The sequence below is a fragment of the Fulvia fulva genome, chromosome 7 (assembly GCF_020509005.1).
Source record: "Fulvia fulva chromosome 7, complete sequence".
Taxonomy (NCBI): Eukaryota; Fungi; Ascomycota; class Dothideomycetes; order Mycosphaerellales; family Mycosphaerellaceae; genus Fulvia; species Fulvia fulva.
In genome coordinates this window covers 642,739-664,135 of record NC_063018.1, presented here as the reverse complement: position 1 = coordinate 664,135, position 21,397 = coordinate 642,739, and the positions used below count along the sequence as shown (strand labels likewise).

Below are 21,397 nucleotides of genomic sequence, written 5' to 3'. Positions count from 1 at the left end.
AGCCAGAACGAGACGACTACTCTGGCCATCCAGTCAGACAGACCAAGTCGTCTTCACTCAAGCAGCCTCGTCCTCGCCCTCGTCGTTGGATTCCCTCATCAGCTCCCGTTTCCTTTGCATCGTACCCAGCGTCGTCTGCATCCAGACCGTAATCCTCTGAACCCATTGCGTCCCCTAGACTTCACAACCGACCCGACCTTTGGCACAGCCGCCTAGCAGCACTATCTACAAAACGTCCTAGCGTGAAACCGTATCCGAGTACTCGTGTATTCCAGAGGAAGTGCCCGTTATAGTCGAAGACCACGCAATAGGAGTTCATATTCGGCCGGATCTTCCTCCACCACGCAGGTCGCGTGCACGGCATTTTGTGAACGCTGAGCCCAGGCTCGTTATCAATGAGCCAATTTGTCGACGTGTGGAAGAAATATCGTCCGTCCCATTTCCGCACAGCGACGCAACTGAATGGATAGGTGGCTCTTCTCATGACGGGATGTTCGAGGAAATCGGAGAAGTCATCGAGATCGGCAGCGCCTTCCTTGAACATTCGCTTCCGGAGAGCTCGCGACCCAGCCATGACGCCTTTGAAAGCCTTGATGGTGTGTTCGAGCAAGTACAGATTGACGGCGTCGACATGAAGAAGGATATTCTCAAGCAACTCCGGTATTGCGAAGACCTGTGGTGCAGCCGTTGGTACGCTTGGCCTGGTGGTCTGTGTACATCAGAATCAGTCTATCAGTCTGTAGCATATCACTTTAGCACACGCTTGTTTACCGGAACCATGTTCGCTGAGATGGTGCCAGTCATGCTGAGACGGTGTGAGATCCTCTGTGTGAGGTTGATGTTTATGCAAAGGTGCTGATGAACGCGGCAAGATGAAGGCTTATTGCAGGGCCAAGGAGCTTGTGCCCATGACGTCTAAAGCGAGTCACTCATATGCAGCTCATTTGAGTCCAGTATCACATGCTTGCACCGGTCTCATTGGCGAATTGAGGCAATCGCGCGCCGGCAGGTTCTGATAACAGCGTTTGCAGCGGAGACGACGACGATCCGCTGAACGATAACGGACAGTGTCCATACTCCTTACTGCTTCCGCTCGGCAATCCGTAAAGGTACCTGTTTGGAGAAAGCTCGGAGAGGGGGCCGCAGAGTGAAGGTCGCAAGCGACCAGGAGTACCTATCTACGAAGCCTAAATACATCATTGGCTTCAGGCCTGTACAAAGCAGGCTCATGTTCAAAGCAGACTGCCCTGCCCTGGCTTCCGCGAGCAATCGTTGAAGCGCTTTCAGGTGACACTGCATAGAGCCAGTCCTTTCCTCCCATACCACCAGCGCCAAAGCCAAACCGCTCCAGATAGTGATGAGCACCAGAACCTCTTTTGTACCCCCATGTCGTAAGCGTGAGCAGTCCAACAAGCCTGTACGCCAACGTTGAGGTATCTCAGAAATCCACGACCGCTCCCTGTTCGCTCCAATCCCAAACGCCATCGCTCGCTATGCAGTAAAATGTCTCATCTCACATGTCATAGTCCGGGAAAGAACCTGTATTGAGAACGAACGCATCCCATGAAAGAAAAAGTTCACCACCGTCGTGTTGCCATCATGCCAGACACCACACGGTGGTGAAGTAAGGGCAAGCTGCAATTGGCAGCCTCGGAAATGCGTACGAAGTCAAGTTTACAACGCTTTATCCGACTCGTTCGAGCTGGGAGGCGTGTTGATACCGCGGCGTCTCCGGGTAAGACGAAATCCGGCCTTGTTCTGGCGGTAAGGCTCCACCAGCTCCTCCCAGTACAGTATGTCAATGACGGCAGTCCGAGTCTGAAGTAAGGCCTTCTGGCGGCGAGCTTCACGCTCGCCCACGACTTGTCGCATGATACTGCTGACCGTGTCAGGTCCAAGACGATCGGTGAGAATTGGGTGTTCCAGCAGGAATTTCAGTAGTGGAAACGGCAAAGACAGCAGGATGCTGGAGATGTTCGTTGTTCCATGGGACGGTCGCTGATGATGGTCCTCTGCGGCCGAGATGTCTCCAAACCGGATGCTGCTCAGTCTTGGATCTGACCGTGACGGCTTGCTTTCGTGGGTAGGGGGCTGGGTCGGTAATCGAGGTGTCGAAGCAAGCTGGGGCGCCGACTGATCCAGGTAAAAGTTTGGCGGGAACTGATGTACCATGTAGTCAAGTGCACGGTGCAGTAGTGCGGACGAGTACGGGTCGTGTCGTGGCGCGCCACCGGCTTCAGGCTGCCTGAAGGAGTCGTCACTAGAGCATGTGCTGTTCTTTTCCTCGTTGCCGTCCTCTGGGCCGTCTTTGGTCGGCCACATCTGGCCAAGCCCTCCGTCAAGGGTGAATGCAAGAGTAGAGGGGATCGTCTCCCAGTGTAGCAGGCTCGAGCATATCTCCACACCACGATGAGCGAAGGCTGTGAGGTCGAGCCACGCACCCGTAGCAATGTACTTGAAGGCCAGATCCAGGCGCTTGTCGACGGGGATGTCGACACCCGTGTTGCGGAATGGATCAAAGTCTGGCAATGGGCCACCATACAGAAATCGTAAAGCCTCGAAGAACGGTCCTACAGCCACATGTTGGCCCTGTAACGGAACGGTGACCTGGGTCTTCAATGCACCAGACGTTGGCGCGGCACTCCCACGGATAAGTGAGAGTAGTGTAGGAGAGCGAGCCAAAATAATCTTGTGGCCATCGAAGTACCGTCTGCCGCTAGTCTCATCTGAAATTTGTAGATGACAATCGGCGAGCTCCGGGCTTTCGAAGTGAGAGTAGAGGTGGTCACGCATGGCTAAAGCATTGTGGTCGTTGGCGAAGGCTGGATGCGTAAGGGTTGGAGGTGGCGGGGGGCCCATGTGCTGTCGAGGAGCAGGGAGGTGACCAGGACCGGAGAACGCAGCTTTCTGATCCGGGTGCATCCCTCTGCCGTCGGTTTGCTGCTCGATAGCAATGGGTGATTGGAGGTCTCCGCCGGAACGTTGCACATCGTAAGCAATGGAAGAGGCTTGAGAGGCTGAGCGCGACTGCAGAGGGTAGCCGTGGCCGTTGGTGAATGGCGGCCCAGCTTGTCGACCAGGATCACGAGGAGTGTGCGGACGTGGCATGTGTGCATGAGGATGATATGGCTGTGCTGGTCCAGGTACAAACCCTTGCCGCGTGCCTCTCTGCATCGGCGACTGGTGGTGCATGAAACCATTGGGCGGGCCCATACGTGGTGGATCTGATGGGTGATGGGCATGGGCGAAGAAAGGTGGCTGGGCTGCTTGCGGAGGCGGCGCGTATGCTGAGCCAGCCGACAATGGTGGGGCAGGAGACGAGCTTGCAGAGTCTTGACCGCCCCCAAAGACGATGCTGCTGGCGCTGGGATGGGTTGGGTGGCCGTGGGCCAGACCCGGTGGTGGGTATGGCCGTGTGAAGGAGGACGAAGCAGAGTGCGGTGTGTGCTGCCCAGCGGATGGCACAAAAACGGGTGGTAGTCCAGTCATTATCTGCCGCATGTCGAATCTGTCTGATGTCTTGCGTCGAGACACAGGACTCGCAATAATGGTTGGGCTGGACGCTTCCGTCTGGCCATTCACCAAATCTGGCTCCTGGGCAGCAGCTTCACCGGGTGTCGACTGTGGAGTGGCGCCATTTGACGTTTCCATGGCTGCGCTACCTCGTGAGACTGGAGTGTCGGTTGAGGGCTTATTGGTGGCCTGGTCCTGCTCGTGCTCGTGCTCCTCTTTCTCGCTGTGCACACCATGGACGACAGCCGCCTGAGCCAAGTCTGGCTGTAGCTGGATCACGCCCTCATCCGCCTTTGGTACAGCTTCCGCCAGCGCATTGCTATCCTTGTCTACATGCTCTACATGCTCCGCCGGCTTCGCATTTGTTTCCACAGCTTTTGTAGCGATCTCCGGCTTCGGTTGCGGCCTAGCGGAGCGTTTGCTCAAGGCAAGAGGGATTGCTGGCACCACTTTGCCGGCAGCAGGACGCTTTGAGCCATTGACGTGTGATGCGCTCGAAACAATGCCGTTGGAGGGCGCCATGTTGTCGCCGGCGGTGGTCGAGTGACTTCGGCTTAGCAATCGGAATATATCTTTCTGCTGACCGAGCGATGTTTCGAAGTCGGGCGGAAGGCGATCGAGCGTCCCCAGGAGTGGTGAGGAGGAGAGTTGGCGGTGAGACTCCTGGGTGCCTTGGACGAGAGGTCGTCGGCGGCGGCGAGGTGGTGATGTGCTGCGCAGGAAACGAAAGGCGACAGTGTTTGGAGAGTGCTGGCTGCTGGTGAGTGTGGAGAGTGGGGCGGCAACCTGGAAAGCTCTGCCGAAAAGGACCTACATGTACTTTCTTCACATCGACATGCAAACGCCGTCAGTCCGTGCTCTCACGGACCAGGCCAAACGTCTCCCATCAATCTCATCAATATCTACGTAGAGCTCGACGGCAACGCGTTTGATGACCATGTGGCAGGCAATGGCTCTTACAGCCTCCAGAAGTGCCCGGTGGATGAGAGCGATGACGGAGAGCGCGTGTCGATATACCTCTTGCTGATCCCTGGCATCGATCGCGCGAGATCTGCTCACATAACCCAGATGTTGCTGTGAAAGTACATGTATCTGACCGAACAGGCAACTCCATTCCAGGACATCGCCGCGACCACAATGCCATATCACTGCACAGTCTCAGATCATCGCCACTGAGTGCCGGGCATTGCTAACATGTGGCAGTCACGACCCAGCTCCGATGCCTCACATTGACCACTAAGCTACATCTATCTCAGTCGCCGCTTCTGAACATATACTGGTCCGACGCGGCCAGCCACACTCCATCGACAGCAGTACCTACCTCATCATGGCTCCTGCAACGGACCCAATCGTCCTTGCTACGACAATACTGGCCCTCGAAGTTGATGCTTCCATCTTCTGTCTTTCCATTCCCCGCCATTCTTACACAACTCCTAGTCTTTTCATTCTTCCACACCAACATCACATCTCCTCCGCGTACCTCTCACATCCACCATCCCTATCACCTGAAAACAGCAGATCCTCCTCCCCATTCATCTCTTCTCAATGTTCCGCAACCTCTCCTCGCCAGCTGCGCAGCCGCTATCCCTACGCCGGCGCCATCGAGCTCGTCAAGAGAGAGGCTTCGAACGTGGCTCTCGATGGGCGGGAGCATCTCCAGACTTCGATGAGTTCCATGGCGATCTTGACCTGAGCATCCATCACACCACTTCGCCATTCAGTATGTGACATAACCCGAAGCTGAAAGGTCGCTGCTGACTGCAGCAGACAACCGGTCCAGAGGCTTGGCTCCTCCACCGCCTGCTCATCTCCGAGACAGAGAGCGTGAAAGCCCTATCACCCGCCGTCGACCACGCAACAGTCGAGGTACAAAGGAGGCAAAGAAGCGACGAGATGCCAGGAGGCACGAGAGAAAGCATGCTGCTCAGATGCTGGACGAGCAGCTGTCGAAGGATATCGACGAGATCCTGGCCAATGCCAATATCCCTGCAACACAAGCAAGTCAGCAACTGCCAACGCCAATTTGCCCGACGACTTCCCTGTCGCAACCGCTGTTGGACTTCTCTTCACTGCCACCTTTACCGCCATCACCTCCGAAGCTGCCTCCGCTCAACTTCGGCCATTGGAACGTGAACGACTTTCCGCCTATGACCTGGCAGCACCCGAGCTTCGCGCATCCTCCTCCTCAGCTGTCGTCTGTTGTTCCAGACTGGTGCCCGTACATTTCATCCCTCATGTCGAACAGGATTTGGTCAGGCAAAGTTCCAAGTTTTACTGATCTGTCCCACCTTTCGGACCAGAAGCCGGCCACGCCTAAAGCTGAAGTTCAGCAGGAATTACGACCGTGGACAACCGACCTGATACTGAGGCCAAAGAGGCAATCAAGGTTCTTTCCAACTTCGCGCCTTCCACAGCCAATAGTAAAGCTGCCACCAACCGCATGCAAGCTCCATCGCTCCGAACAGGCACTACAGGATCCACTCACCACAGCCTGGAACCTGTCGCCCAGATCCACACAACACGACGTCAATACCAGAGGAGCTGGACATGTCAAGACGCCCGCTCAAGATCCTCCAAGGAACACTGATCTGACTGATGTACCCTCAGCTGCCAATCTGTGGCACATCCTCATCAGCGAGAAGCTAGAGTCTCTCAGGCCTCAAGTCAGAGGCTGCGAGTCATGCTGGGAGACCGAGTACGATGAGGAAGGTGGCGTTGCACTGCCTGTGACCAATGACGAGCAACCACCACCTTTTGAGCTTGACGGCAAGGAGGTTCCATACGTCCACACCAACAGCTTGACTGGCCACGCCAACGATACTGCCAGATATCACTCAGACTGTACTGGCAACGACAATGTGGCCGATTCTGCCATTCATCTCGCCGAGACCTTCATGTCCGAAAATTATGGTCTCAACTACGACCTTGAAGCCATGCCATGGCCACTCTTTCCTCGCCAACCAACGCCAGATGTTGTTCGTGCCAAGACACCCGAGATGCAGTTCATCGACAATGCCGAGAACGTACACACCAACACCGATGCCGACGATCTGTCTCGCTCGACCGAGCATTACAAAAGCGAGCAAGCGCTGTTCGACACGAAGCCGCTGCCCTCGAACAGCAACGAAGAGAGCACATGCGACCTCGCGATATTCCTCAAGATGGGCCACGTGGAGAACTGCTGGTGCAACGAGTGTTACGAGGAGCCGGAGCTCATCAACGAGGAACCTGCGTCGCCAATCAAGCTCACCGAAGAAGAAGGCTGGATGACATGGGACAGCACAGAGGACGAGACCGGTTCGGTCAGCACTGCTCCACCTACCCAAATCAACCAAACCGCCGAAGAGGAGAAGGACACCACGCGCCACGCTTGGGCTCGTGCTCCTGAGTGGGATGATATGTTCCCGAGTGTACCCAAGCGACTACGTGTCGAGTCGGTGGTGGAAAGTGAGCCGCCGCAGGAAGAGGGGGAGTTTCTTGGGTACTATGATGATGGTGTGGCTTTTGCGAGGGAGAATGATTATGATTGGCTTTGGAATTTGTGAAATGGAAGAAAAAAAAAGAGATACTGGTGGCTGTGAGTTCTTGCTGTGGGTCGGTGGCGTTGGTTTGGAAGCAAGACGTGTGAAGTTGCGCAATGCTTGTGAGGGGAGGACGGTGAATGCTGCTGGTCTTCTTGCCTGAGAAAATTGTCAATGGCACTGCAATGTTGTTGATATCGATATTGATCACATTCTGCGTTGACTACACATACTAACGATATGTCAATCGCGCTACTGACATCTGTAGGGATCATCCAGAACAGCCACATCATCGCCTCTGATCGATCGCGCCCACTGCATCGCGTTCATGAGCAAACAGCTCTACACATATATTACGCTTGGCCATGATGCTCGCAACAGTTCGCCTCGCCTCACCCATGGCAGCTATACCATATACTACGTCATCCTTGCCCCATGCTACTGGGAATGTCCCTTTGACCACATGATCCTGATACCGGTCAGTCACCTCCTGGCTCACCTCACCGTCAATCCCTCACAACGCCCACGAGCAACCAGGTTTCTCACAATATCTCACAACGCACACGAACGAACGACGATCAGCTCGCAGCTTATACCTCAGTAACCGGTCGCACAATGCCTCCAACGATGGCACATGCAGCACCTGCCGGGGCCGCAGAGACTAGTTACTGTCCGACACATTACGAGAATGGAGTTTGTGTTGGAGGGTCATTGACGGGGTGCGGCGTGGCGGGGATTTCTTGTGGAAGGGAAGGGGATGGAGATGATAACGATGGCGGTAGTCCTAGACGGCAAGCGCTGGAGAGGCGCCGTGCCTCCAGATCTTCTGGGGCTCCCAACATGGGAAGGCCCTCCATGCTGTTGGTAGTTTGCCTTATTTTGGGACATGTCGTTGTGCATGTTTGGTGATGAGCGAGAGTTTGGGTTCCTCTTTCGTTCGTGCGATGGGTGTTTCGGCGTTGGGTTGGGTTTCGATGAGGATTTGTGTACTTGGGTGTAGGTATCGGGGGTGTATCTGGCGTTGTCGGGGCGATTTGAGATTCTGTGTGGCTGAAAGGTTGTCCCGATGCAATTGATCGTGCCCACTGCATCGCGATCATGAGCAAACACCCCGACACATACATGGAATCTTGCGATCAACCACAATGCTCGCCGAATACGCAGAATGCATCAACCTCGCCACTGATGGCAGCAATGCACTCTACTATGCTGTTCTTGCCATATGCTATTGGGAACATATCCTTCAACACGACCTACTGATACCGATGAGCTTCTGACATTGGACTCTCCATCAAGCTCTCACAGCGCCCTCAAACAACTTCTCACAACGCCCACGAACACCTCCTCACAACACCATCGAAACTAACCCTCTGTTCGACCAACAACCACTTTCACCACCCTTCGACACCGAATCACCATCACCTCCAACACAACAATGGCCCTCGTAGCAGCCGCCGCAGCAGCAGGCCCGCCCTTCCCATACTGCCCTACCCATTTGGTCGACGGCGTCTGCCTAGGTGGAACTCTCACAGATTGTGGCGTGCCGGGAATTTCCTGCGCGAAGGACGGGGAGGAGAACAGCGCAGTCGCAGCCCGTGCTGGTGGAGACCCATTTCCCCCCTACTGCCCTGGCGAATGGGTCGATGGGGTCTGCGTAGTTGGAGATGGATTCACGGATTGTGGCGTGCCGGGAATTTCCTGCGGGAAGAACGACGAGGAGAATCACGACGACGGCGCAGAAGGGCTGCAGAAGCGCCACGAATCCTCCGCTGGGGGCGACCCATTTTCCCCCTACTGCCCTGGCGAATGGGTCGATGGGGTCTGCCACGTGGGAGGTGGATTCACGGATTGTGGCGTGCCGGGTATTTCATGTGGGAAGGACGATGAGACCGGCAGTGGACAAGCACTCGAGAATCGGCACCCCGGACATATCTCCTCTGCTTCCACTGGTGCCAGGGTTCCCGTTAAGCTCGTGCTGGGATTACTGGTATGCTATGTCGTCTTCCAGATGGCATAGTCGAGCATTTTAGCAGAGCGCAGGGCAATGGTGGCCAAGCTCTTTCTACGGACACATTGAGCCACTTAGTGGCATGGCGCTTTTGGGTAGTGGTTACTTGTGCTTCTATGTAGAGTTTTGCGACCGGGGTAGTTACGTTTGTGGTTGTATATAGTTCTGCTTGTTATTCTACAAGGTTGCATCGTGGTACGTTCAGACTCCGAAGCATCGTAGTGTTTATTAGTATGTGATCCTTGCTTTCCTCATATCCCGGCACTCAACGATGCAGATGTGCGTGTCCGTGCCCGTGACCATGTCCTGTCTTCACTCTTGATGGCTGTGGCTGCGCTGGGTCAGGCTGAGTCGTCGCCGGCGTCTCATCTTCGTCCTCATTCTCGTCTTCATCTACAGCATCATCCTCCCCTTCTATGTCGGAGTCAATATCGTCATTATCAAGCTCTCCGTCCTCCTGGGCATCTTCTTCGGCTTCGAGTCGATCAACGTCGTTGAATCTACTTTCCAGGAACGGGTCTTCGGGTTCGAGGTCATCTGGGTCAGCATCTTCTTCCTCACCATCCAGATCTCTTTCGTAGTGGCCTTCTACATCCTCGACCAGATTATCATAACGATCATACACCAGTTCGCGGTCGTCCAGGTCCCTTTCGTAGTTGCCCTCCACATCCTCAACAAGATCATCATATCGATCATACACCAGCTCCCGTGGGTGATTAACCTTGACCCTCTTCGCCGGCCCCCAAGCCTCAGCCTCCCGCTTCACCTCCTCAGCCTGCGCCTGAGCCCGTTCAACAGCATCACTAGCCCTCATCTGCACAGCCTCCGTCACAGAAGCCCACCGACCTTGCAACCCAGACACAGCCTGACCCAGAACCTCCGTAACCGAAGGCCAAGCCTCAGTATCCAGCGGTGTCTCCCTAGATCGCCAGTAGTCTTCCGTCTCCGTGGGATCAGCCTTGAATGGCGCACCCGCACTGAGTGCCGCCGTGGCATCTCGAGCGACTCTGTCGGCGTAGTATTTCACGTTCTCCAGGGCTTGTTTGGTGAGATGACCTCGGCGGTTCCAGCCTGGTCGTTGAGCTGCGTCGGCGTGGCGAGCGGCGTGATCGTGGTATTTAAATGCTTCTTCTACCTGCTCTCGGGATGGTCGAGGTCCGCTCCATAGAGGTCGTAGTTCTGGCTTGCGGCCTCCTGCTACGCCAGCTGCGGCGCAGGTAGCGAAGAGGACGAATGAGGTGAAGTACATGTTGATGATTTGCGCCAATGCTGCATTTTGTTGTTGTTTGCAATGGCATGTCGCTCGATATGCATCACGATCGTTTATTAAGGGATCGAATAGGTAGGACCTTCCGTTTGCAGAGTTACTGCTCGAATGTTGTACAGTCAGCCGAAAGGGAGGGCGAATGCCGACTTGTAACAAAGGAAACATTGACCATGCGCAAACATTGTTCAACACTTGCAGGTTGCAAGCTGTTGGTGGTGTACGTCTGGCTATAATATGCCAGCATGAACAGCAGATCAATCTGAAGAAGCACGTGCCATGACATTGACATTGACAATTGTGAGTCGCGCCTGCTGTCGTTATGTAGAAAGGCACGAGTGCACTTTACTTCCACCTCACCTCATCATGCTCAGCTTCACGCGCACCCACTCGCGGTCCTAATTGGTAACATCGTCAAATCGCATTAGTCTGCCAAAGCACTGCCGCGAGTGCAAAGGCCGTCAAGGTGATCGATCTGCTCGGTGACGTCTGGAGAAATGCTTTGTCGCGTTGACAGCTGATAGCACACCACGCTTCGTTGAGATATTCTCGTTTCGCCTCCTGCCAAATGTGGCAATTGACAAGCAGGGGCATTGGGTGATCGACACCACAATCCAGGTGACGTATGGCGGTCAACATACATGTATTGTAGTCTGCTGCAGAAGATGTTCAGTCAACACAATTGATAGCGATGTCGACCATCGTATTCCTGATGGTAGGCACCGGAACGGAATGCTGCAGTATGAGGTTGACGAGTCTTTGCCGACATGGCGGCGCGACTGAACCTTCGAAAGTGTGCCTGAGAGTGGTGCTCCCATCGCACTGCAGATCCGGCCAGCTCTCCGCAGACGCGCCAGCTTTAATCAGGCGACAGTGGGGATCAAGAGAGGAAGCAGTGGAAGCCTGCTGCTCGCGTGAGACATGCGGTGACGTTCCTGGCCGCTTCTGAAGTTTTGGCATCGAAACCTTGTGCTGCACGGCGTCGATGCGGCGCTCCGATAGGCTGCTGCTCTGCGCCGGCCGCTGCTTCCCTCGTGGCGGCACCCCTTCCCCGGCACTATTTAGGCAGACTGCTGTCGCTAGCCATGGGCAAACCGGCGGCGCGGTCTCTTTGATGAGCTGTGATCGAGCATCTCGTGTCGCCGCCGTGCAAACGCATCCGCAAACAAAGACGAGCACAGAAGCGGCGCACCGAGGATGAGTGCAGGGAGCGAGTGGTGGTCCACCGCCTATATAGCTGACAGACGGGGTCCTTTGCAGCAGGTGGCAGCAGAAGGTTGGTCAACGATAGCCGGCCTGCGGGCGTGTGCGTGAAATCCTTACTCGGCGCTAGGTCGAGCTTAGTGTGCCCGCAGAAGGAGGTTGTGACGAGCAACACTTTCGTTGCGCACTCCTCGAAACGACAACCACCACCTGCTGACCTCTGCCATCTTACTTGACTACACTGCATTGCATGTCAAGTTGTACCTTGTATCATTTTCAATCCTCCATCGCCGCTGCCCACTGCACCACTGTTGCCTCGTGGACGCCGTTTTGATCAAAGCGCCACACGGTCCGGCCCAACCGTTGTGCTGCACATCGATCGCAAGAAGCCGAGCCCTCAACAGCAACTCTCCTGAGTCTTGAGTTCTGAGAGTGCGAATACACGCAACCCGATATCAGCCGTCCTTGCATCACCGCGACATCCTACAACAACCACCTCGATACATCGACACGCAGGCTGACCGGCGCCTCGTTGCTGCAATCCACTTGCCACCCTCGTCCTTGCGTTAGCACTTGCATAGCTGCATGCAAGGTCGTTGACTCAGGCCCAATAGCCATCCCGCACCTAGCTCCCAGCAGCCAGCATTCTTGCCTACACAACACTACGAGCTGTCACTTTTTTTGGTTGCGCGGAGAGACACTGTCTTGCACATTCCGCATTGACGACAACATCCATACCACACTCTGCTGGCGACACCATCGATACAATGCAAACGCGACGAAAGAGTCTGAATTTGGGAGACCTTGGCGTCGTCGCCCCGAAACGATCGCGAACCACCATCTCGCACCCGTCACCGCCAGAAACCGTCTACGAAGGCGAAGAGCGTCCCGCAAAGAAGTCCAAGCAGTCGCATGGCTCAATGTCACCGCCTCCGGGCCTCATGAGCCCGCCGCGATCGACTGTTATCCGTCTGAAGGAAGAGAAGCCGAAACGAGCGACTGAGCTGTCGCCTCCACCGTCGCCTGTCGCAGAAGGGAGCGCGAGCAAGATAGACTTCGAAGGAATCAATGATGACATCGTCATTGGGACGTTAGAACAAATCGAGAAGACTGGAAACAGACCGCATCTGGTCAAGGAACTAGCTGCTGTCCTCGCGACCAAGCTTCTTTGTGTGGAGAAGTATGACAATCGCAACGAGCGCATTCGTTACCACAACACAGCTGACCTTCTAAACAGATCCGCGAACCCGTCGGCCCTCATCTCGTCGCGACTGACAGCTTATCTCAACCGCACATGGCCTCCAGTCAGCCCATGTCCATTGGCCAAGGATCTTTCTCCTGTGCACCCCCGCCGACTCTATTTCTACCTGACGACCACGCCTTACCAGCCAATCCCAGCAACCGTGACAGAACCCATCCCGAAAGCAAATCGCATCATATCGCCATCACTGTCTTCCGCATCGGCTGCTGACGAGGAGAACGAATACCTACGACGGCGAGAAGCTCTGTCGCCTTCCCCCGAGGTCGACCTATCCTCTCCTGAGCTCGAAGAAGATCATGGCGATGCTCCGCCAACACCCGGCGGTTCTTTCCCGGCCCGCAACTCCATATCACGGGACAGGTCGGCAAGCTATACTCACCCGAGACGCAATGCCAGTCCACCGCTAGAGACCGAGGAGCAGGACTTCAAGCAGACTGCAAGCGCATTATACGAAGAGGCACAGAAACGACGGAATAGTCAACACAGCCAGCAGGATGTCAACATGGACGGAGATGCTGCAGGTGGTGCAGATCAGGACGCAGACAGCGTAACCATGTCAATTGAGCCAGAGGAGACAGAGGAGAGTGCAGCCTTGAAGAACAGCGAAGCGGCAGCTGCGTTATTTGGCCCCAGTGATCACGTACATGTGACTTCAACACAACAGATGGAATTCAGCAGTCCTTACCTGCAGCCACATAAGGTGGACTTGCAGGACGAGACAGACCACATGACACTTAGCTTCGGAAAAGACGACCACCACATTTCGCTGCCCGAAGCAGCTCTGGGCTGGGACAGCTTACAAAGCCCTGAAGACATCGAGGTCGGAGACCTGGACGATATGTTCGATGCGTACTAGGAGGCGCAGCGACATTTGGACGCCCTTGAGACGCCAATCGATTGGAGGACATGGAATATTTTGAGTAGTGTGCTATTAGCTTTGGCGAGGGTGGCCCGAAGGTCAGATGTGTGGGATTATATGTTTTGGTGCGGGAGGAAAGCGGAAGCGAGCGCGAGCTCTATACTCAAAAGCTTTGATGCAACGGCCATTGACGACACAGCTTGTACTATTACTATATTTTGCTTCTTCCTTCTGCGGGAGAACGGGAGAATTGAAACTGGGTCTGCTGGCTGGACTGTCAGTTGTTGTAGACATGATGTGTGGCGAGAATACATGCAAGAATTTGAACGAATCTCGACTTGATCGCCCATCTCATTGGGGCAATAGCCTTGAATGGTAGAGGGTTATCTTTACCACGCCTGGATCATCTTTCGTATCTCTTGGTCGGCGCGACAGCCGCATTGGAGTTTGGCTAATACTAACACAAGGCAGGGGGAGGAGCACAACGTGAGCGCTTCGTCTCGTCTTCAAGACACAACCCCTGTCGGTGGTGGCGTACGGTGCCTGACCTCACATGCAAGTCAAACGGCGCACTAGGCTAGTGGTATAATGAGCTTCCTTCTTCACTTCACCACCACCGCCGCGTTTCATGGTACAACACGTCTTGGTGGTGGTCTCACCTTCGATAGGACATACAGCACACCACGCACCACCGCAAAAAATGGCCTTGCCCCAGCCACGACGACTATACACGCCTTCCGGCCTTGAGCTGCCAGGTCAGCTCCGTACAGAACGTCGCAAGTCAATCCCAGTACCACTCAACTTCACCACGATGGAGGATGCTATAGCACGCTGGGAGCAGGCCCTGCAGGCGACGACCAGTAACCGCCAGCGGGTTCGAGAGGCATTACGCGTGGCGGTGAATGTACATGCGAAGATCTGCGAGGAGATTGGCCCCCTAGCACGGAGAGAGAGGGTGATGATGAAGTTGCGAATGAAAAAGGACGCCGACAGACCGCTCCACATCCTTCACCTCGAAGTCGCCAGGAAGGACCTATCCCGCCTCACCACCGAACAACACCTCGTCGAAACCCAAGTCAGCGCCGTAATCCGAGGCTTCTACGCCTTCACCACCAAAAGCTTCTCCCACTTCGACCGTCAAGACACAACCGCCCTCGACCCCCAAACACGCCTGGAATACGACCTCGACCTGGCGCGGCTGAGGCTGAATATTACGAATATCCTGTGTACCTACGACTTCAGCGAGCGGACTTATACAGGCGATAGCGCGAGGCTGATGGGTTGCATTTGGGAGGCTGAGAGGGGTGTTAGTAAGAGGTCTAAGTTCGCGTATGAAGCGCAGAAGGCTGTGCAGCACGCGGAGACGGAGCTGGCGGCTGCGGAGGGGCGATATATCAAAGCCTTTGACGTGCAACGCGATGCGGTCGAGAACCTCGCGGGAGCTATGAGTGCAGCGAATGCAGGGCGGAAGGCTCAGCTCACGCACCTGCACGCCGAAGCAGTGCGGCGCTGGGTCGCGCTCTGTAAGAGCCTTTTCACCGATTACCCCAACCTGGAAACATTCCCAAAGCCACCACCCTACCACACCTGCCAGAGCAGAACCTGCGAGGCTCAGAAGACGCACAGGGCGTTGGGGGTGTGTGAGTGCAGTGTGAGAGCGGCGGTGGAGATGTTGGGGAGGGATGAGTTGAAGTGGATGCGGATTTGGAGCCATCCGGATAAGTTCTCGGCGTGTGAGAGGGGGAGGGTGGAGGGGTTTAAGGGGATGGCGCATGAGGTTCATGTTGTTGTTAATGAGGTTTATAGGGAGTTGGGGTAGTGTTGGGTTGGGGCGGTGAATGATGGTAGGATGGATGGGTGAGCATGGACATTCGATGCATGTGATGAAGTGGCGGTTGGCTTGGGGTGGTGAATGAGCAGGGAGCTGAGCGTCTGTGGTCATTGTGAACATAAGAACAGGAGTCTGAAAACTGTGCTTCATAAAGCTCTGAGCAGGCCTCGAGCAAACATACTTCAACTCCTACAAACTCCCAAATCCTCCTCCTCCGCACGAACGGACATCCCCTGTCTGTGGCACAGTACCACCGACACCACGGTATCGCAAACACACAACGCCCTCGACAAGGGCCACCACAGACCAACAGCACGTAAGTCCTCCGCCCTCACCACATCTCAACAATCACATGCTGACCGACTCATCCAGACACTCGACTACATTCACCCACGCACCCGCTCACTAGCCGGCATGGACGACTGGCGCCCAGCAACTAAGCATCTCAAGCATAAGCCGATGCCGCTTGTGACGTTTGGGATCTTTAGTATGGGTAAGTCAAGCAAGCCATCGCCACATAGTTGTCACATGCTGATAGCGCTTCACAGCACTCTGCTCGATCGCTGCGTCGATCAAGAGAGGTAGCACCAAGCCGCAGCGCAGCCATGCCGGGGTCAAGGAGGGAGAGGCGCGCTCGAGGTGGAAAGAATAAAAGTCTGCGCTTCATGGACAAGGAGATATCAAAGAGAGCTGTGCGACAGCTTAGACAGTGCCCAGCTTCAGAGCATGAGCGTGAAGCCTGGTCCACGCATCGCACTGCATCGCGTTCGACATTCTCAACGACATCAAACACACCATGCCATATGCTAAGCCTCCATCCATAAAACAACGCTACTTTTCCCCGACACAAGCCTCCCAGGTTCCAGGGTATCCAGGACACTATAATGACAGATCTCCTCCCAACCCCTATCACTCATCCCACCCATCGCCAACCCACATCAGTTCATCATATCATATCATTCGTTTCCTTTTGCCTATCCCAGGTCCATCTTCATCCTCGCCCTCCCGCTCCGCCGTATCAGCCGGGTTTAATAGCGAGTGCACATTGCTCGCCATACTACTCCTTCTGGTCGGCGGTCCAGGGGTCTCCAGGGCCTTAAAAGGGAACCTCGCGCCAGGAATTTGCCAGCCAGCGTCGTTGGTGTTGGCGTAGCTTGGCGGGCCGCCGAAGCTGTTGGTGTTGAAAGACGGTGGGCCGGAATCGTGTTGCGCTGGCGAGTGCGGTCTCGAGCCAGCGTGGACACGTGGCAGCTCGTATTGTGCCAGGGCATCTCTGATTTGCTGATCACCGGGGTTGGCTGATGCTCGTGGCGATGAAGGCCAAGCGGAAGATGACTGGCCAGATGCGTAAGGAGAAGTACCCTGGCCATACCCGCCTGGTGGCTGTCCACCTTCCCACCCTTCGAGACGAATATCGGCTGATGTATGCCTTCGAGGTAAGCTGGTCGGTGGCGATGTCATTGTAGCAAGAGGGTGTTGTTGTTGCGGTTGTTGGGGCTGAGGAGGTGGTGGCGGTGGCGGTGGCGCATAGCTTGGTCGTGATGGTGAGTACGAACCGCTTACGCTGCCAGTACCGATCGAACCATAACGGCGGGGAGATGATTGCAGATAGGAAGGTACTGGGGCTCGGACACCAGTAGGCCTCGGTAGGCCTGGCAGACCCTGTAGGGACGGCCGACGAGATTCGTCGAATGGTCTTTGTCGAGGCGACATTGGCATGGAAGGTTCCATAGGCATATGGTTAGGCTGGAAGAAAGACGGCCTGTGTTGAAACATTGGCTCACGATTCTCCTCGGGCTTCAGTAGCTGCTCCATATGGCGAGCAATGTCCTGGCGCATAGTTTCGACGTCGCGGTGTATAGGATTCTGGGGGTCAGGAACCATTGTCAACAAATGAGATGACAGCTCGTTGTTCCAGTGATGGCATCTAGCAAGTCCGTCGAGCAACGTCTGGCACTTTGAGGTTACAGCGGCATACGCTTCTTCAGTCCGTGAGAGACGTGCATAAAGATCTTGTGTGTTGTACTCCAGCATGCTTAGCCTATTGTCCACTGGATCAGGCATCGGCTCCATGGGTGTACCCGGTGGCTGAGGTGTAGGCATCTTTGGTGCGCTTGAGAAAGAGTCACGATGGATCAGCGCGTGCCGCGATGCTCGTCGCTTGATCTCGCGTAGTCCGACAAGGTCACCTCGCTTGAAGTTCCCTGCCCCATGCTTGAACTCCCAAAGAGGTGAATCCGGAGAGCCGGTGTGGAAGACATCGCTGACTGCGCGGCGTGAGTAGGCAGCACGATTTCTTGACACGAAGGCGAACTAACCTTTGTGAAAGCCATACATGTTGAGCTGCCTGACAAATGAGGAAATGTTGGTATGTTTGAAGTATTGCCTGCCAAGATTAGCAACACCTTCCACGTGGAATAAGGTTCGGCATACCTACGCTAAGACTTTCGAGAACTCGGAGGAAGGAGACATGACGAAGCTTTCGTTGGTGTTTGACCACGAGATGAGATGCTGGATGCTCTGGTCTTCGAGCATACTGTGCAGAGTTAGTGACTGATACTCTTGGAATGCACGTCGAGACACAGGGTAAACATACTTATAGAGCTTATGGATGAAGGCAGTCTGCACGACCTTGGGCTGTTGAGCAGCGGCCGCAGCGCCTACGGGGTGCGATGGTCTGCCATTTGCTGGAGCTTGGTGCTCGTTGTGTTGTCCACCTTGCTGCTGCTGCTGCTGATCTTGCATTCTGCCGCCATTGGGGCTGCTTAAGGGCGGGCCCATAGACGACTGCGCCTGGGTGTTCACCTCCATCTTGTCTTCTCCTCCGCCAGCTACCGAAGCTGAAGGTAGTATGGGTATTGTCTTGGGGACGGTATTAGGGTTGTAGGGTCTGTGGTCGCTCGCGAACGGATCTCTCCTCAGATGTTCCCCAACCGATGCCATTGATGCCAGCCAGTGTTGCAGCGGGACACTCTGTCGGCAGCAGAGTGTTTACTTGCTGGTCGGTCGCCGCGGATGCAGCGCCGAGGTATTTGTAGCTGTCGCGCGTCCTTTTCGATTGCGGATCCAGCTCCTGGGGAATCAGTTCGTGCGTTCCCGGTTTAGTCCTCGAGCCAGCCCGTCCCAAGCAGGAAGTCAAGCCTTGGCCATGTTTGGAAATGCCAACAAGCCGACGCCGGGTCGTGTACTGAACAACGACGCGTGTGGCGATGGAAGAGAGCTTCGCGCAGAGTGCGGTGAAGAGTGTTTGGCGTGTTGCAAGTGGTGGCTATATATGCCACCTTCGAAGACCGGGTAGGCCTATCACCAGCTCTGCGAAGGTTGTGGGAAGTCCGGGGGTTCGTCTCGGGCGGATCTGCGTTCGAGGAGGGTGTCGGGTGTGTCTCTGGTGTATGCAGGTACCAGATAGACTGCGTGCAGAGAATCTCAAGGCGCGCCTCGTGCGGGAGATGTGTGTGTGTGTGTGTGGGGGGGGGGGGTGTGGGTGTGTGTGAGGTGTCGGGAGGTGGAAGAGGAGAGATGGACAGCAGCGTAGCACAGCGGAGCTCCCGTCTTCCTTCAGATGACCTCCTTTCGAGGTCAGCGCCCCTGTCTGCGACATGCTGCAACTTGCAAGCCTGCAAATACTCTGCCCCGAACCACACCCACCACCCCGCCGCACTCCCTCCAACACGAGCTGCGCACTGCACGGTACTGTTCGCGGGTGCTGGAACGCTGCCGACCTCATATCAAAGGCGAGGCCGACCTTGCGACACAGAAACGCCGCTGCTGGTCAATCATCTGCAACCGCTGCACCTTCGCGCGTGGCCATAGCAGCTCTCCGTGTCGCTGGGACGGTGGCTGCATCGTGCCACCACCCACCGCCGCCACAGCGCACACGACTTCTGCACGCACATGTCATGCTGTAAATGAAGCCTCCACTGCTCGATGCTCGACCTGCACTCGCTTCCGCGTCTTCGGGTGGCACGCAGCACTCCCCTCCCCTCGCAACACGTGCATCCAGGGGCCACTTTTCGAGCCCGGAACAAGACATTGCACATCCTTGACACCTACCGCGGAAAAGCCTAGCTTGCTAGAGCTGCAAGACAGACAGCCTCGTGTTTATGCTGTGCCTCTTGCGGCAGTGCCAGGAACACTTCTTCGACCACGCCCACCAACCTCCGGACCACGTTTCCTCTCGCCACACAAGCATGGAGCAAGTCCAGAAGCTGGCGAAGACCCAAAATGAGACAGATCGGCTAGCATTGTACGCCTGCGATGCGATGCTACCAATGCCGGCATGCTTACCGTGAATGTGTAGGCTACACCAACTGGTCGATCAGTTGAACTCAAAGGAGAGACATGCTCTCGCTCGCATCATCAGCGTCAAGAACGATCGACTGGCCGCCCTACCTGTCGAGCTGGTCATTCAAATACTGAGCAACCTTGACTTCCTCTACACCTGGAAGCTGCAGCTGGTCTGCCAGCAATGGCGCGACATCCTCTCTTCCGAACAGATCGTCGACGCAGCCTTGAAACGCTGGGATACTCACAGGCCCGAAGATCGTGTCAAGTCATCTCCGACCGTTGAAGCGTCCAAAGACATTCTTCGCCGGCTGCAGTCTTGGAGACTCGGGCGCCCATTCACGAGATGCGCAAAGCATATCGACATTCGCGATACGGGCGGTGATCACCCGCACCGCTACCAAGCAAGTAGAACTTCTGCACTATCCGGTCACTACTTTGCCTACTTTGAGATTTCGCCAAGAAGTGATCAGGCCGTCGTGGTGTTGAATCTCGTCACGGGCACCAGAACCAGGTACCACGGTACTGCGCGAGAGCCCATCTTGAGGTTCGCTCTGTCCAACGACATCATTGCATACACCAACTTCCACGGCAAGCTCTATACTTGCAAGCATGATGACATACAGCTAGGTAGCGTCCAACTATCATCGGCTATCTACCAAGCCTTCAGCGCGGAGCGAGATATCGTTGGAATCGTTATGCAGGCTAGAAGCTCTCGTCCCGCTACGGTTATCCTCTACAACTGCAGCAATTGCACCATGCGCAATTTCGAAATCGAACCAGTCAAAGTCCCAGCCGAGGCGCTGCCTGACCTGGCATTTGACCCAGGGTGTTCGATCAGGACGCTGCTAATCAGTGTAGACGCCCGAACAGTAGACATCTTCGGGCAGCAAGATCTGACTACCGATGAATCCGGTAAGTCGCAAAACGTCTACGTCGAACACAGACGCTATGCCTTCGACGGCAAGTATCTCAGCTCCTCTTCCTGGAGACGGACTGGGACACGGGCTAAGGCCCCATGGCCATATGACTATGACCGCTTCGAACTCACTGATCTCCACCACACTGGTATCGGCGGACACTACGTCTTCCGATCACCTGTGCAGCAGTCAGCGGATCAGCTTCCGTCTCTTTCGACCAGGACGCCCCCACGCCAGATGCTTCTCTGCTTCGATGCCGAAGCCGCAAGGTTGAAAGAGTACGCCCTACCTATTGATTACCAGCAATCGCGAGGTCAAGGTCACGATGACGGCGGTCGAGCGAATCGCTCACGTCCTATGTTGTGGAAGAATCTGGAGATCCGCGCGGCTGAGTCCCTGTACTTCAGTACAATGAGTGACACAGACCGGTAAGCGTACTGTATTTCCCATCGATCGGAATATCTCACTGACGATAGGATCACTGTAGGCATAGAATACAAAACAGGCTGCAGCTCAGGTCCCGAGGCAATGAACGACAAAGCCAAGTGCTGGTCAACGAGTCTTTTGTCGTCGCAACATCTTGGCTGAGCCAGGCAAAAGAGTGGCATGCCGACATATTTTGCTTCGAAGAGAACCTTGACTGGGCAGTCCATGGCTCCGAAGTCATTCCCACAAACTTCTGGAATGCCGCTCCAAGCACGAACGAAACAGGTCATGGAGAATAACCATGCAT

General features: G+C 55.4%; 10 protein-coding genes across 10 annotated transcripts; 6 read left to right on the top strand and 4 right to left on the bottom strand.

Annotated features, from left to right (window-relative positions):
- Positions 1–181: 181 nt before the first annotated feature.
- On the bottom strand, positions 182–804 carry CLAFUR5_10003 (uncharacterized protein; the record flags this gene model as incomplete). Its single annotated transcript, XM_047909151.1, has 2 exons — positions 182–709; positions 772–804. The coding sequence occupies 2 exons, from the start codon at positions 802–804 to the stop codon at positions 182–184; spliced, it is 561 nt and encodes a 186-aa protein (XP_047764192.1).
- An 870-nt stretch (positions 805–1,674) lies between these two features.
- Positions 1,675–4,035, bottom strand: CLAFUR5_10002 (uncharacterized protein; the record flags this gene model as incomplete). Its single annotated transcript, XM_047909150.1, has 1 exon — positions 1,675–4,035. One exon carries the CDS (start codon positions 4,033–4,035, stop codon positions 1,675–1,677), a length of 2,361 nt encoding a protein of 786 aa, XP_047764193.1.
- A 1,023-nt stretch (positions 4,036–5,058) lies between these two features.
- CLAFUR5_10001 (uncharacterized protein) lies at positions 5,059–7,058 on the top strand (the record flags this gene model as incomplete). The annotated part of the gene is made up of 2 exons (XM_047909149.1): positions 5,059–5,233; positions 5,281–7,058. The coding sequence occupies 2 exons, from the start codon at positions 5,059–5,061 to the stop codon at positions 7,056–7,058; spliced, it is 1,953 nt and encodes a 650-aa protein (XP_047764194.1).
- Positions 7,059–8,469: 1,411 nt separating this feature from the next.
- On the top strand, positions 8,470–9,051 carry CLAFUR5_10000 (uncharacterized protein; the record flags this gene model as incomplete). The annotated part of the gene is made up of 1 exon (XM_047909148.1): positions 8,470–9,051. One exon carries the CDS (start codon positions 8,470–8,472, stop codon positions 9,049–9,051), a length of 582 nt encoding a protein of 193 aa, XP_047764667.1.
- Positions 9,052–9,307: 256 nt separating this feature from the next.
- On the bottom strand, positions 9,308–10,291 carry CLAFUR5_09999 (uncharacterized protein; the record flags this gene model as incomplete). The annotated part of the gene is made up of 1 exon (XM_047909147.1): positions 9,308–10,291. The coding sequence occupies one exon, from the start codon at positions 10,289–10,291 to the stop codon at positions 9,308–9,310; it is 984 nt and encodes a 327-aa protein (XP_047764073.1).
- Positions 10,292–12,276: 1,985 nt separating this feature from the next.
- Positions 12,277–13,626, top strand: CLAFUR5_09998 (uncharacterized protein; the record flags this gene model as incomplete). The annotated part of the gene is made up of 2 exons (XM_047909146.1): positions 12,277–12,689; positions 12,747–13,626. The coding sequence occupies 2 exons, from the start codon at positions 12,277–12,279 to the stop codon at positions 13,624–13,626; spliced, it is 1,293 nt and encodes a 430-aa protein (XP_047764074.1).
- A 703-nt stretch (positions 13,627–14,329) lies between these two features.
- On the top strand, positions 14,330–15,315 carry CLAFUR5_09997 (uncharacterized protein; the record flags this gene model as incomplete). The annotated part of the gene is given in 2 exon segments (XM_047909145.1): positions 14,330–15,265; positions 15,280–15,315. The coding sequence occupies 2 exon segments, from the start codon at positions 14,330–14,332 to the stop codon at positions 15,313–15,315; spliced, it is 972 nt and encodes a 323-aa protein (XP_047764785.1).
- Positions 15,316–15,541: 226 nt separating this feature from the next.
- Positions 15,542–16,112, top strand: CLAFUR5_09996 (uncharacterized protein; the record flags this gene model as incomplete). The annotated part of the gene is made up of 2 exons (XM_047909144.1): positions 15,542–15,953; positions 16,009–16,112. 2 exons carry the CDS (start codon positions 15,542–15,544, stop codon positions 16,110–16,112), a joined length of 516 nt encoding a protein of 171 aa, XP_047764786.1.
- Positions 16,113–16,411: 299 nt separating this feature from the next.
- On the bottom strand, positions 16,412–18,403 carry CLAFUR5_09995 (Transcription factor SFL1; the record flags this gene model as incomplete). The annotated part of the gene is made up of 4 exons (XM_047909143.1): positions 16,412–17,727; positions 17,779–17,846; positions 17,898–17,996; positions 18,057–18,403. 4 exons carry the CDS (start codon positions 18,401–18,403, stop codon positions 16,412–16,414), a joined length of 1,830 nt encoding a protein of 609 aa, XP_047764787.1.
- Positions 18,404–19,563: 1,160 nt separating this feature from the next.
- Positions 19,564–21,389, top strand: CLAFUR5_09994 (uncharacterized protein; the record flags this gene model as incomplete). The annotated part of the gene is made up of 3 exons (XM_047909142.1): positions 19,564–19,706; positions 19,761–21,092; positions 21,152–21,389. 3 exons carry the CDS (start codon positions 19,564–19,566, stop codon positions 21,387–21,389), a joined length of 1,713 nt encoding a protein of 570 aa, XP_047764788.1.
- Positions 21,390–21,397: the final 8 nt, after the last annotated feature.